This window comes from Rana temporaria, chromosome 12, assembly GCF_905171775.1.
Source record: "Rana temporaria chromosome 12, aRanTem1.1, whole genome shotgun sequence".
Classification (NCBI taxonomy): domain Eukaryota; kingdom Metazoa; phylum Chordata; class Amphibia; order Anura; family Ranidae; genus Rana; species Rana temporaria.
Genome location: NC_053500.1, coordinates 52791296 through 52806173, shown reverse-complemented (window position 1 = coordinate 52806173; position 14878 = coordinate 52791296). Strand labels below are relative to the sequence as shown.

Genomic DNA, 14878 nt, shown 5'->3' with positions numbered 1-14878 from the left:
AACAAAGGTGATTTCTAATCAACGCTGCACCAGGTTTTCACTCTCCAGTTTTAGTAAATGTACAGCACAGTATTAATAAAAACAGTGTGACATATAAAACAGAATAGTGTACACAGTGAAGTCATGTGCAGTATATGCAGTTATGGATGTGAACTACCCCCCCACCCCCAACTAGCGGACTGGGAGGTGTGGCCCCCCCAACTAGCGGACTGGGAGGAGTGCCCCCCCAACTAGCGGATTGGAAGGAGTGCCCTCCCCCCAACTAGCGGATTGGGAGGAGTGCCCCAACTAGCGGACTGGGAGGAGTGCCCCGCTCCCCCAACTAGCGGACTGGGAGGAGTGCCCCCCACCTCCTCTCCAGACATATATACCATCCACATCTCCATTAGTACCATTAATCTCCACTAGATATTATTCAATTTATATAGGGGTACCCTTCTATCCCCAACCCCAGCCCTCAAATTTCACTCGCCTGCTCGCATTTAGCAAATGAAAATTTGCTTGGGGCGAGTGGAGAGGGGGCACTGAGAGCAGATGAGCGACACCGAGTGCCCAGTGCTCTCCAGCTGCCTGAATGATAGGAGTGACGCTGCCGTCACTCCTATCATTCCGAGCACCACACAGTGCAGGCTCCGATGGCTGTTGGAGGGAGGATTTTGCTCCATATTTGTGATTGGCAGTTTCAGGCTCTGGCTGCTTGTTGTGTGGGTGGGATGGGGATGCAGTAATCTTCTGAGATCCCACCCAACTGCCTGAATCATCAGCGTGCTGACCCGCCCACTCGCCCGCCCATCTGCCTGAACTGCCCACCCGTCCACCTATCTGCACTTGTTAGGGCAATGGCACTTGAACAGGCTGAAATTGAGGAAGGGGTTAGCATAGCTATGTCCACCAATGCAGGTGGGGGATGTGTGTGTGTGGGGGGGGGGGGGTTTGGTTAGTGGTAGTGAAAGTTAACCCCCCCCACCCCACCTTGCATTGGTCTCTATGGCAGTGAAATTTTAACCCACCACCCCCCTTCTGCATTTGTGGTAATGTCAGAGAAAGTTAACCCCTCCCCCCACATTGGGGGTCATGAGAGGGGTTACATTTCAATGCCACCAACGTAGGAGGAGAGGGGGACAAAAAAGCAGTGTTCTTTCCAAAATAAAATAATTTAAACCAGCAGCTACACATACTGCAGCTGCTGGCTTTTAATAATAGGACACTTACCTGTCCTGGAGTCCAGCAATGTCTCCATCAGCTGTCAGGTGCTGCCAACGCCATTGTGTGTAAGGGAACCCGGCAGTGTAGCCTTTTGGCTTCACGCCAGGAACCCTACAACGCATGCTCGAGGCTCTGCTCATCTCTTCTACTGGCCCGGCGACAGGGGGAGGAGGAGGGAGCCGCAGCCATGACGTCAATACCCGTGGCTGAGGCTCCCGGAAGTGGGAAAGGATACCTGTGAAAGACAGGTATCCTGTCCCCCCCTTCCCCACGAAAGGTGCCAATTGTGGCACCGGAGGGGGGAGGAATCAGATGAGCGGAAGTTCTACTTTTGAGTGGAACTCCGACCAGAGCACTTTTTGCGATCCGGCACTGCGTCGCTTTAACTGACAATTGCGCAGTCGTGCGACGTGGCTCCCAAACAAAATTTTTTTCCCCACAAATAGAGCTTTCTTTTGGTGGTATTTGATCACCTCTGCGGTTTTTAGTTTTTGGGCTATAAACAAAAATAGAGCGACAATTTTGAAAAAAATGAATATTTTTTACTTTTTGCTATAATAAATATCCCCCAAAAATACATAAACATTTTTTTTCCTCAGTTTAGGCTGATACGTATTCTTCTACATATTTTTCGTAAAAAAAAAAAAAAAAAAAATCGCAATAAGCGTTTGATTGGTTTGCACAAAAGTTATAGCGTTTACAAAATAGGGGGTATTTTTATTAATATTTTTTTTTACTAGTAATGGCGGCGATCAGCGATTTTGATCGGTACTGCGACATTATGGTGGACACTTGACACATTTTTGGGACCATTGGCATTTTTATAGGGATCAGTGCTCTAAAAATGCATTGGATTACTATAAAAAATGCCACTGGCAGTGAAGGGGTTAACACTAGGGGGCGGGGAAGGGGTTAAGTATGTTCCCTGGGTGTGTTCTAACTGTAGGGGTGGGTGGCCTCACTAGGGGAAATGACTGATCGTCTGTTCATACATTGTATGAACAGAAGATCAGCATTTCTCTCCCTGAGAGGACCGGGAGCTGTGTGTGTAAACACACAGCTCCCGGTCCTGTCAGGGACGAGCGATCGCGTGTGCCCGGCGGCGATCGCGCACGCGCACCTAGTGGCCTGCGCGAGAGCCGACGTTATATTACGTACTCTCGCGCAGGGGAGCCGACCTGCCGACGTGAAACGACGGCAGCTGGTCGGCAACCAGTTAATACGGACACCTGTGCTAGCAGTTATTAATGCGTCCACTGACTTCAATGCTGAGAGTTACTAATGCGTCCTCTGATACTAGTGTTGGGGGTTATTTATGCGTCCTCTGATCCCTGTGTTGGGGGTTATTATGGCGTCTGGCACCAGTGCGGGGGTTTTTTAATGCATCCACTGACAACAATGCTGGGGGTTATTACCACAGCCTCCGATACCTGTTTTTGAGATTATTATTAGTGGCACCAATGCTGGGAGGTATTATAGCATCCACTGACACCAATGCTGGGAGTTATAATTACGTTGTAATTTAATTCGAGTTTAGGGGCGGGACAGGGTAGGGGTAGGGTGGGGTAACTGGTGGCCAGTAACTCTTAAGGCCTGGCTAGTAGCTCAAGACTTGAAATTTTTAGCCCTGCTCTACCCACATTCTCTCTCCCCGACACCTCTCCCAACTCTCTGAATTCATTGATTCTTAGAGACCCGGCAGCTAGCCAGTAGTCACTCTCTCCCACCCCTCCCTTTTACAACTATCTTTCCCAATGCCCAGCATGGTGGCCTCCGGGAATTATAAAGGAACCGTTTCAACTTCTAAAACTTGCCAAACTTTCCCTCTGGTAACATCTTTTTTTTTTTACATTATATTTCTATGCATGGAGTTCATCTTTATCTGTTCAAAGTGTTTCAATATATGTAATCTCTGCTCACTTACTTTACAGAACAGTTTATTAGCTTGTTTTGTTCTAAAATCCAATAAAGTCTATAAAAAAAAAAAAGGAAGAAAAGCGTATGTAAACCCAACATTTCATATTCCTGATGTGTGCCTACTATACCATATACAGGTGGTCCCCGGGTCATAAACAAGATAGGGACTGTAGGTTTGTTCTTAAGTAGAATCTGTTTGCGAGTTGGAACAGGTACATTTTTTAAGTATAGCTCCAGCCAAAAAAATCTATTTTTAAGCTTTTTGGATAACACGGGGAAGGGTTATGACCCCTGGAATGTTTGTTTTGCTGTCTGTGTATCTGTTCTGAAGGTTTCACCTCACTTTCTGTCCCAATAACAATTGGATTTTGAACATTTTGGGTTATTAGGAAAACAAGGATTGGCGATAAAGCTTCAGTGGAGACATCTTTTTCCCATATTAACTCTTACAGAAGAGAATTTCCCTTCCTAGGGGTAGATTTCCTCTCACTTCCTATTCTCTCCCTCCGTTTGTAAGTCGGATGTTTGGAAGTAGGGGACCGCCTGTACTTGCATGAAATAGCATCCTGTTCTATTTGTATGGCTTCCTGTATGTGAAATCCCTGTTCCTGCTAGTCCCTTTGCTTTCCCATTAAAAACTGACCACACCAAGCATGAAACCACAGAGTACTCAGCCTGCTATATATATTTCTCTTGCTCTACATCACATCTATCTATCTATCCATCTATCTATCTACATTAATATTAAACAGAATGGGTTGTTTTACAATGTGAAGGTTTACACATAGGTTAATGCCATCCCCATAACTCTCAATGCCAAACCCATCTTGCAGTTTTTGTTTGTCCATGGACTCTTAGGCCTCCTCCACACTGAGGCGCCTTTGAAGAGCTTTTCAGGCACTTTTGAAGAGCTTTCCATTAATTTTAATGGAGAGGGGAGTTTTGTCACCGCCCTGCCAGCACACTGCCCCAGTGTGAAAGCATTCATTGATTTGAATGGAAATACTGTAGGTTTTTGTGAGCTTTTTAGGCGTGAAAGCGCCTGAAAAGTGCCTCAGTATGAAAGTGGTCTTATACCTGGCTGAGTACAGAGACTTTGGCAGACCCAGTCTCATCCCTGTTTTTCCACAATAGCCCACCCCTTTTGATTTCCTTTCACCCAGTAACCCTGGTAAATATATCTGCATAGTGTGTGTGCGCAACCTAAGACCCCTTTCATACTGAGGCAGTTTCCAGACGTTTTAGCGCTAGAAATAGCTTCTAAAAAGTGTCTGAAAACTGCCTCCCATTCATTGCAATGGGTGCTTTCACAATGGGGTGGTGCGCTTGCTGGATGTTAGAAAAATTCCTGCAAGCAGCATCTTTGGGGTGCGTTGAGTGCTCTCAAAATATCTTTGCCAAAAGGCCCCTGCCCATTGAAATGAATGGGCAGCGCTTACAAAGCGCCTTAAAAACGATTTGAAAAGCGCTGTAAAACTGAACCTCTTTCCTTTCTTTAAATAATCTGCCCCGTTAACGCCAGAAAAGCGTTGCCAAAACACTGCTAAAGCACCGCAAAAACGACTGGCGCTTTAGCGCTGTTTTAGCTGCGCTTCAGTGTAAAAGGGGATCAAGGCTCCATGCACACTAACGTTTTTCATGAGCAGAAAAAAAAAAAGCTAGGGAAAAAAAAAACGGAATGAAAAATGCTGATATTAGCATTTTTGTGCCAGCTTCTAGTAGCATTAGCATTTTATTAGTATTTTAGTATACATATCCCTATATTGCCACAAGTTTGGGTGAGTACGCATTGAAAAATGGGTAATTAATTTATTTGAATTTTATTGTTAGTATTAGGGCTGCGTTATTTTATAGGAAATGGATGCACAGGGAGATTGTTTTTTGTTCTGTGCATTCCTCGTTTGAGTTTATTGTTGCAGATGATTCAGTAAATAGGGAGATTTACACACAGCGATTCCCAGCTTCTGATGACGTCAGCTTTGATGACGAAACGCGTCAAGTTAGGATGCATGGTGCAGTGTATTGGGCTTTAGGTGGAACGCACTCTTACACACCTGAGCTTTCCAAGCCTTTCTATGGTTTATTGGATGCTAATTAATGCCTGTACAGGAAGGGGTTGCATCAATCCTATTTGGATATCGTACCTGTTTTTTAAGCTGTTAAAATAAAGAGCAAATCCTTTTTTACAATGTTTTCTTCTTGATTGCCACAAGTTTAAGGATTACAGATCGCAGAAAGAAGACTAGGATATATACAAGTTGATTCGTGGATACTCTGGTGAAACCTCTCCTGAAAGATGGAACTTGACAGCTAGTAACCGACGGTTAAAAACGTCTGTTGTGCTGCATTTACATGCCGCGTTTAGAAGCGTGTTTTGCATTGTAAATGGTCAAAATTGTATCTATTAAAAAACACCTATAAAAAGAAATGCGGCTAAATGCGAGTTACCCGCGCTTACCCGCGTTTGCACGCGGTTACAAGCATTTGGCGTTTCAAATGCCAATAAATTTCGTTCTGAAGGCATTTTTTTGCTTTTAAAAAAATGCTACTAAACTCAATTGCCTCTAAACGACCGGATAAAACAACAGAGGAGAGTTCAGGGACAGCTGAATAAAATGTCCAACTTCTTCTAATGGTCCGTTTACCAGCAGCAATGTACATGAGGCCTTATGCCGCGTACACACGACCATTTTTTTTTTTTTTTTAATGGTCATTAAAAAACGATCAGGTGTGGGCTCCAGAGCATTTTTCTTGACGTGAAAAATGGGCATTAAAAATTTAGAACACGTGTGTGGGCTTTAACGACGTGAAAATAACGCACTCGCTCAGAAGCAAGTTATGAGACGGGAGCACTCGTTCTGGTAAAACTAGCGTTCGTAATGGAGATAGCACATTCATCACGCTGTAACAGACTGAAAAGCATGAAGCGTCTCTCACCAAACTTTTACTAACACAAAATCAGCAAAAGCAGCCCCAAGGGTGGCGCCATCCGAATGGAAACTTTATAGTGCCGTCGTATGTGTTGTACGTCACCGCGCTTTGCTCGAGCATTTTTTTTTTCACGATCGTGTGTATGCAAGGCAGGCTTGAGAGGAATCACGTTGAAAAAAAAACTTTGTTTTTTTCAAGAACATTAAAAATGGTCGTGTGTGTACGCGGCATTAGACTTTATCAATGTCATGGTAGCAAGAGTGGACATACTCCTCCAACCCTATTGGGTCCTGTGTAGATGCATTCTCCCAGCTACTACAAGTAAAGAGGGCAGAAAACTGTCACAGTGGTCATCCCATTTATATTGTAGCTGTATACAATGACTTTATTCAAGATCTTTTTGTATTTTTCCAGTTCAGACTTCCGTCAAAAGAATCCTTTACTCCTGACCACGTCTGCCATTTTAAGTGACTGTCGGACTGCTCCATGCAACATTATAAAAAATCATTGACTAGACATCTGCTGAATGCAGCGAAAGTTTTGATTCCCAGGCACTGGAAATCGAAGGATATTCCTTCCATTCCGGAATGGTTTAGCTCCATAGAGAACATCCACCAATTGGAGGAAACGGTAGAAATTGCCAGGGAATCGTCGGAAAAATTCAATCAGACGTGGTCACCTTGGGTGGCGTTCAGGTATTCTGATCAATACTTACAACTCGATATGGGATGAGATTGCTGTTTTGGCTTTGACCATTTCCTGCTCACTCCTTTTGGTACGTAGAGACCTTAGAAGATCCGTTCATTACGGTGTCTTCGGCCCCCCTTATTTATTTATTTATTTTATTTTTATTTTCTCCCCTTCTTTTTTTTCCCTTTTTGTCTTTAGTATTAGCTAGTAGCGGGTAAATCATAGATAGTGATGTTTTTCTCTGCTTTCTTTTGATATAGGATATAAAAATTGCCTATATTCAGAGTATGTATTGACATTTTGTGATTATGTGCTACTGTGCGGTACTTAGGTACCTTGGCTGTATTTGGTACTCTGATTTTTCCTTTCTCTAATAAAAATTATTATACAAATATTTTAAGTGACTGTCGTCATAATTGACCCAGGCTGGACATAAGACGACCGTACGTCTTCCATTAACCACTTCCTACGCGCCCAACATCATATGAAGTCGCAGACTGAGCGGTGATATCTGAATGATGCCCTGTGCAGTTATCATTCAGATATCTTCTTTTACAGCTGGCGATTCCCTTTACCGTTAGAATGATCATAGTGGATGTTCAGCCGCTTGATTGGTCTTATAGGCGGCGGGAGGGGACATGTGCAACCGGCGAGCCAGAGAAGGAATCGAACGGCGCTGGATGATGTCCATAGAGATTTCCTGCGGACCAGATGGTCCCCCAAAAGTCTGTGATTGTCCAGAGGCGGGGCGCGATGTTACATCACGCCTGGCCTCTGCATTTGAAGAAACACCACTAACTCTAAACAGGTAACCTGTAAAAAGAATTAAAGCGTCGCCTATGGGGATTCTTAAAGTAGTTGCAAAGGTACATTTAAAAAAAAAAAAAAAAAACATGTTAACCACTTCCCTACCAGCCCATAGTAAAATGACGTCCACAAAGAACTTCTGCCGTTCAGAGTGGACGTCATATGACGTCCTGGGCTTTCCGGGTGGATATCTGAATGATGCCTGCAGCTAAGAGGCATCATTCAGATATCCTTCTAAACTGCCGGCGATTCTGCACAACGTAAGAACGATCATAGCGGCGGTTCCGCCGCTAGATCGTTCTTACAGGCGGCGGGAGGGGACATCCCCCCCCTCCCGCCGCCATCCGGTGCTTCTCCGGGCTCTCCCGTGCCATCGGGGGCCCGGAGAACGAATCGTCCGGCGCTCGCAGGAAGCATAGAGATGACTGGTGACCAGATGGTCACCAGTCATCTCTATGACCGTCGGAGGACCCGGGCGCGATGTGATGACGTCACGCCCGGGTCCCGTAAGTAAACAAAGCAGCGATTGCGGCTGCTAAGCAACCACAAGCATGAGATCGGTGAATTTTTTTTCACCGATTTCATGCTTTCCAGCCTGGAGGAGAGATGTGGGGTCTTATTGACCCTGCATCTCTCCATAAAGAGTACCTGTCACACACATTCCTATTACAAGGGATGTTTACATTCCTTGTAATAGGAATAAAAGTGATAAAAAAAAATAAAAAATTTAAAAAAAAAGTGTAAAAAAAGAAATAAATATATAAAAAAAAAAAAAGAAATAAAAATTTATTTTTTTAACGCCCCTGTCCCCGGTAGCTTGCGCGCAGAAGCGAACGCACACGCAAGTCCCGCCGACATATGTAAACGCTGTATAAACCACATATGTGAGGTATCGCCGCGTGCGTTAGAGTGCCAGCAACAATTCTAGCACTAGATCTCCTCTGTAAATCTAAACTGGTAACCTGTAAAAAATTTCAAATCGTTGCCTATGGAGATTTTTAAGTACCGAAGTTTGGCGCCATTCCATGAGTGTGCGCAATTTTAAAGCGTGACATGTTAGGTATCTATTTACTCGGTGTAACATCATATTTCATATTTTACAGAAAAATTGGGCTAACTTTACTGTTTTTAAATTTTTTTAATTCATGAAACAATTTTTTTCCCAAAAAAAGGCGTTTGAAAAATTATTGCGCAAATACCGTGCAAGATAAAAGGTTTCAATGACCGTCGTTTTATTCCCTAGGGTGTCTGCTAAAAAAACATATATAATGTTTGGGGGTTCTGCGTAATTTTCTAGCAAAAAAATTATGATTTGTACATGTAGGAGAGAAGTGCCAGAATAGGCCTGGTATGGAAGTGTGTATAACTGCCCGGTATGGAAGAGGTTAAACTTACCTACTCTGTGCAAGGGTTTTGCACAGAGCGGCCCCAATCCTCCTCTTCTGGGGTCCCTCAGTGGCGCTCCTGGCTCCTCCTCTTCTCGAGTGCCCCTACAGAGACACTTTCCCTCTCGTGTGGGAACGCTCCCGTATCCTGCTGCTGCATCCATTGACACAGACAGCAGGACTCAGCCCCGCCCCCTGGCCCCCGCGTCACTGGATTTGATTGACAGCAGCATGAGCCAAAGGCTCTTAATCTATCCAATAAGGACCCCAAGACAGAGGCTGGAGCTGCTGTGCTCATCCCTGTCACTGGAAGGGGGGCAAGCTGCACTACAGAAGGTTTTTATGCATTCTATGCATTAAGGTAAAAAAAACCTTGAGGGTTTACAACCCCTTTAACCACTTGCTTACTGGGCACTTAAACCCCCATCCTGCCCAGACCAGGTTTCAGCTTTCAGTGCTGTCGCACTTTGAATGACAATTTTTTTTATTTTTGTACCCACAAATAGAGCTTTCTTTTAGTGGTATTTGATCACCTCTGCCGTTTTTCTTTTTTGTTAAAAAATAAATAAAAAATGTATTATATTTTTTTATATTTAGTTAATGGGCCAGATTCACAAAGGTTAGCGGATCTTTAGATCCGTGTAACCTATGTGTTTTAAGATCCGCCCTCGCAAGTTTGTGAGGAAAGTGTCAAATTCACAAAACACTTACCTCCAAACTTGCGACGGCGGATCCTAACTCCCCCAGCGGAATTCAAATTCCGCGGCTAGGGGAGTGTCATATTTAAATCAGGCGCGCTCCCGCGCCGATTTAAATACGCATGCGTCGTCCGGGGAATTTCCCGGCGTGCATTGCTCCCACTGACGTCAATAGGACGTCAGTGGTTGCGACGTGAGCGGGACTTGCGACGCGCGTGTTCGTGAATCGGCGTACGCAAACGACGTAGGGAATTTCAAAATCGACGCGGGAACGACGGCCATACTTAACAATACTTACCCCTGCTTTTAGCATGGGTAAGTATACGACGGGTACCGCGCTACGGAAACGACGTAAGAACACCGCGTCGGGTCCGCGTACGGTCGTGAATTTCGCGTATCTCGCTGATTTACATATTATTCAGTGTAAATCAGCGGGAACGCCCCCGGCGCCATTTTTAAATCAAAAAAAAGATCCGACAGTGTAACACAGTGTGACACTGTCGGATCTCAGCCCTATCTATGCGTAACTGATTCTATGAATCAGGTGCATAGATAGGACTAGAAAAAATCCGAGATACGATGGTGTATCTGAGATACACCGTCGTATCTCATTTGTGAATCTGGCCCATAAAATTTTGCAAACGGGTAATTTTTCTCCTTCATTGATGTACGCTGATGAGGCTGTACTGATGGGCACTGATAAGGTGGCACTGGCAGTGATGGGCACTGATGAGTGGCAATAATCTGTTACATTGATAGTCAGCATTACTAGGTGGCACTGATTGGCATCGTGAGCATTGATAGGGGCATTGATAGGTGGCACTGCAGGCGGCAATGGCAGGCGGTTTTTATGGGCACTGATGAGCCCGATGTGCTTCCTTCCTCTTCGGGACTGATGTCCCTTGTAAACAAGCCGGTGATCTGCTTTTTTTCTCCTCACGCTGTCAGCGTGATGAAAAAAAACAAAACGATTACCGATCCTTTGTTTACATCGTGTGATCAGCTGTCATTGGCTGACAGCTGATCACGTGGTAAGGGGCCGGGACCGGCCCCCTCATGGATCTGTGATCCACGAGTCTCAGTGACTCCGATCACAGCGCGTGCGCCCTGCAGGGGGTGCGCGTTGCGCGTGCAAAGGGGAGGACGTCCATTGACATACTCCTGGATTTTCAGACCCACGCTGTAGCCGTCATTTGACCTCTAGTGGCTAAGTACCGAAGTTTGTCGCCATTCCACACGTGTGCACAATTTTAAAGCAAGACATGCAAGGTATCCATTTACTTGGCGTGACATTATCTTTCACATTATGCACAAAAACTGGGCTAAGTTTACGTTTTTTTTTTTTTTTAAATAAATGAAACTTTTTTTTTTTTTTAAATTGATTTTGAAAATTTGCAGAGCAAATACTGAGCGAGATAAAAAGTCGCAACAACCACCATTGTATTCCCTAGGGTCTCTGCTGTAAAAAAAAAACACACATATGTTTGGGAGTTCTGAGTAATTTTCTAGCGAAAAAATTATGATTTTTACATGTAGGAGAGAAGTGTTAAGAATTGGCCCGGTAGGCATGTAGTTAAAGGGAAAGAATACAAGTAACTAATGGAAAAATCAAGTAATCCCTGAAAGTAATCCTTATTATAACCATTTAAAAAAGTGAAGATGCTCATTGGAGAATGGTTATACAGTATTTTAGGGGTTCCAGTAGTTTGCCAACTGGAGATCCAGGCTTTGCCATGTAGCGTGGAGATCCAGGCTTTACCATGCTCCCTACATCCATAAAGTCTCATATCTGTTATTAAAACAAAAGGAGCGATCTTTTATGCTGCAGTCACCGTTATGAAGAATGTATCCCTCCAATGCTGCAGAGAACCCTTCCCAATGGCTATAGCAAGTTGCTGTGAAGCCATCTGTCTACCAGACTCCCTGACAGATACAGCGGCAAAACTAAGTATTAAACACGGCATTATTTTTCTAGGTAAATCTATTTCTAAAAAGGTGCCATTGACATAAATTTTTCACCACAGGTCGGTAACAACCCATACAGAGAAACCAAAACAAATTACCGTATTTAGCGGGGTAAAGCGCACACCGGCGTATATCGCGCACCCCAAACCTAGAAGGGAATTCTAAGGAAAAAAAAGAAATACTTACAGTTTGAATGCCCCTCGTCTGTGTCTTGCCCGGCATCCATTGGCCGCCTTGTCTGGTCCGGCGGCCTTCTGCGGCCTTGGTGGTGTCCTCCCCGCTTCTCCCGCACTGGTACTACTTTCACACTGGCAGCCCAAAATATCCCAGCAACTTAGGAACTATGAAGTGATTAAACTCTGTCTCCTATTTTTGCTTGCAAGAAATTCTCCTGTATACTTCAATACTTCCCAGGGACATCCTCCCAGAATAACTCCACTGCGCTGTAGACCAGGGGTTGACAAATTTGTTTGGAATCTAGGAGCCAGCTAAAAAAGTTAGGAGCCAGAGAACGCACCCCGTCCCGACGAGCTTGCGCGCAGAAGCGAACACATACGTGAGCAGCGCCCGCATATGTAAACGGTGTTCAAACCACACATGTGAGGTATCGCTGCAATTGGTAGAGCGAGAGCAATAATTCTAGCCCTAGACCTCCTCTGTAACTCAAAACATGCAACCTGTAGATTTTTTTAAACGTTGCCTATGGAGATTTTAAAGGGTAAAAGTTTGTCGGCATTCCACGAGCGAACGCAATTTTGAAGCGTGACATGTTGGGTATCAATTTACTCGGCGTAACATTATCTTTCATAATATTAAAAAAAAAATGGGGATAACTTTACTGTTGTCTTATTTTTTAATAAAAAAAAGTGTAATTTTTTCCCAAAAAAGTGCGCTTGTAAGACCGCTGCGCAAATACGGCGTGACAGAAAGTATTGCAACGATCACCATTTTATTCTCTAGGGTGTTAGGATAAAAAATATATATAATGTTTGGGGGTTCTAATTAGAGGGAAGAAGATGGCAGTGAAAATAGTGAAAAATGACCTTAGAATTGCTGTTTAACTTGTAATGCTTAACTTGTAATACCAACGGCCACCACCAGATGGCGCCAGCTCACATCTGGTGGTAATAACGTGTAATACCAACGGCTCACCACCAGATGGCGCCAGCCCCCTGCTGTAGACGTCTTTTGTCTATGGCACGGTGGGGAAGTGGTTAAGGGGAAAAAAGTGTGGCGTTATACGCCGATAAATACGGTAGGTCAGAAATCAAGTTGTGTAAAACTCTTGCTGTATGGAGAAACTAGTCACATGCATTGTTCAGGTGAAATTTTGGCCCATTCTTCCACACAGTCTTCAAATCTTGAAGGTTCTATTGGCTCTCTGATCTTTAGTTCTTTCCATAGATTTTCTATTGGATTCAAGTCAGGGGATTGGCTGGGCCATTCTAGTGGCTTTATATTCCTTTCTTTGAAACCAAGTGAGAGTTTCCTTGGCTTTGTGTTTGGCATAATTTTCTCGCTGAAATGTCCTCCCTCGTTTCATCTTCATCATTTTGGTAAATGGGGGGAGATTTTTATCAAGAATGTCTTGGCACAGGTTTTCCATTCATCCTTCCGTCAATGATATGAAGTTTTCCAGTACCGTATGCTGAAAAACAGCCGCACACCATGATATTCCCACCTCCAAACTTCACTATTGTTATGGGGGTGTTTTTGGGGTGATGTGCCATTTGATCTCCAAGCATGGTGTGTATTATGGCATCCAAAGAGTTTTGGTCTCATCTGACCTGGCTTGTCTAAACATTGTTCAGCAAACTTTAAACGAGCTTCAACATGCTTTTTCTTCAGCAAGGAGTCTTGTGTGGTGAGCGTGCATTCAGGCTATGGCAGTTGACTGCATTACTGATTATTTTCTCAAACAATTGTACCGGCTAATTCCAGGTCTTTCGGAAGCTCTCAACAAGTGGTCCTTGGCTCTTGAACAACTCTGACAACTCTCTTATTTTCACTCCTCTGTCAGAAATCTTGCGAGGAGCACCTGGTCGTGGCCGATTTATGGTGAAATTATGTTCTTTCCACTTCCAGATTATGGCCCCAACAGTGCTCACTGGAACATTCAGAAAATTTGAAATCCTGTAACCAACGCCTTCAGTATGTTTTGCAACAATAAGGTTGGGAAGGTCTTTGAGAGCTTTTTTGCTTTTACCCATCATGAGATGTTTGTGTGACACCTTAGTAATGAGACACCTTTTTATAGGCCATCAGTTGAGACTGAACCAGCCGATATTAAATTTGCACTGACAAGGGGCAGGATTGCTATTGACAGATCTCAGCTAGTGTCTTGACTTTCCATGACTCTTTGCACCTCCCCTTTTTAATGTGGTCAATACTTTTTCCTGTGTGTCATTCCATTTTATAACACATAACTTAATTTCTGAACTTATTTGTTTTGGTGTCTTTGTATGTATGGATTGCATGGGTTGTTACCAAAAATCTCATGTTAATAGCACCTTTAAAAAAATATTTACCTAAAAAAATAAAAATGGTCGCGCATTCAATACTTATTTTACCAGCTGTATTAGAAACTAGTAAGAAACTGAGTTGCCAAAAAGTAATTATTAACCATTTCAGATTAAACTTTTTGTTTAAGCTTCAACCATGTTGCTATCCATTTTTGGAAAGAGAAAAGCATTTATTTTATCAATAAAGTTATAAAAAGGGAAAAAAACACCCTCTCTCTCTTCATGTATATAAAGCAGGGACAATCCAGGGCACTTACGAATGGGAGCAGTTAACAGGGCACAGCTGACAGTCTCCATCTTTGTCTGCGTATTTCCAAACAGGCACAAAGGAGTCCATCTTCTTTCCACTCGGGCAATGGTTCACACATGTTGTGCCATCTCTGTAGTGGGCACAGGCCACACACTGCTCTGCACTCTATTAGAAAAACGTGACTGGGTAAGAACACCATCAACAATACAATATGGAAAATCCTAAATATACACAGAATACAAAATGCAGAACACTGACCGGACCAAGGCACGTCTGGGATCCATTCTGCAGCAAGCACTCTGGGTGACACATTATACACTGGCCTTTATCAACAACTTCCCGCGGCTCCCTAAAAAAAAAATGATTATTACACATTATACAATACTAGCAACTATGTAGCAGATTCAATACTGCAAAGAAGCTTTTTGTTTTTAAGTTCTAGGCTTTTTACCACCAAAGTACATTTATAAAAATGTACTGTGGAAAAACGCAGGTGGTCTTTCTACC

At 43.7% G+C, this 14878-nt stretch overlaps 1 protein-coding gene across 1 annotated transcript in view; it reads right to left on the bottom strand.

Annotated features, from left to right (window-relative positions):
- ERBB2 (erb-b2 receptor tyrosine kinase 2) overlaps nucleotides 1-14878 on the bottom strand; it is a 183774-nt gene that overhangs the window by 37265 nt on the left and 131631 nt on the right. Inside the window, exons 14-15 of the mRNA XM_040330030.1 lie at nucleotides 14630-14720; nucleotides 14379-14536 (exon numbers count right to left, since the gene is read on the bottom strand). Coding sequence (XP_040185964.1) covers nucleotides 14379-14536; nucleotides 14630-14720 — 249 coding nt within the window. The remainder of the gene's footprint in view (nucleotides 1-14378; nucleotides 14537-14629; nucleotides 14721-14878) is intronic.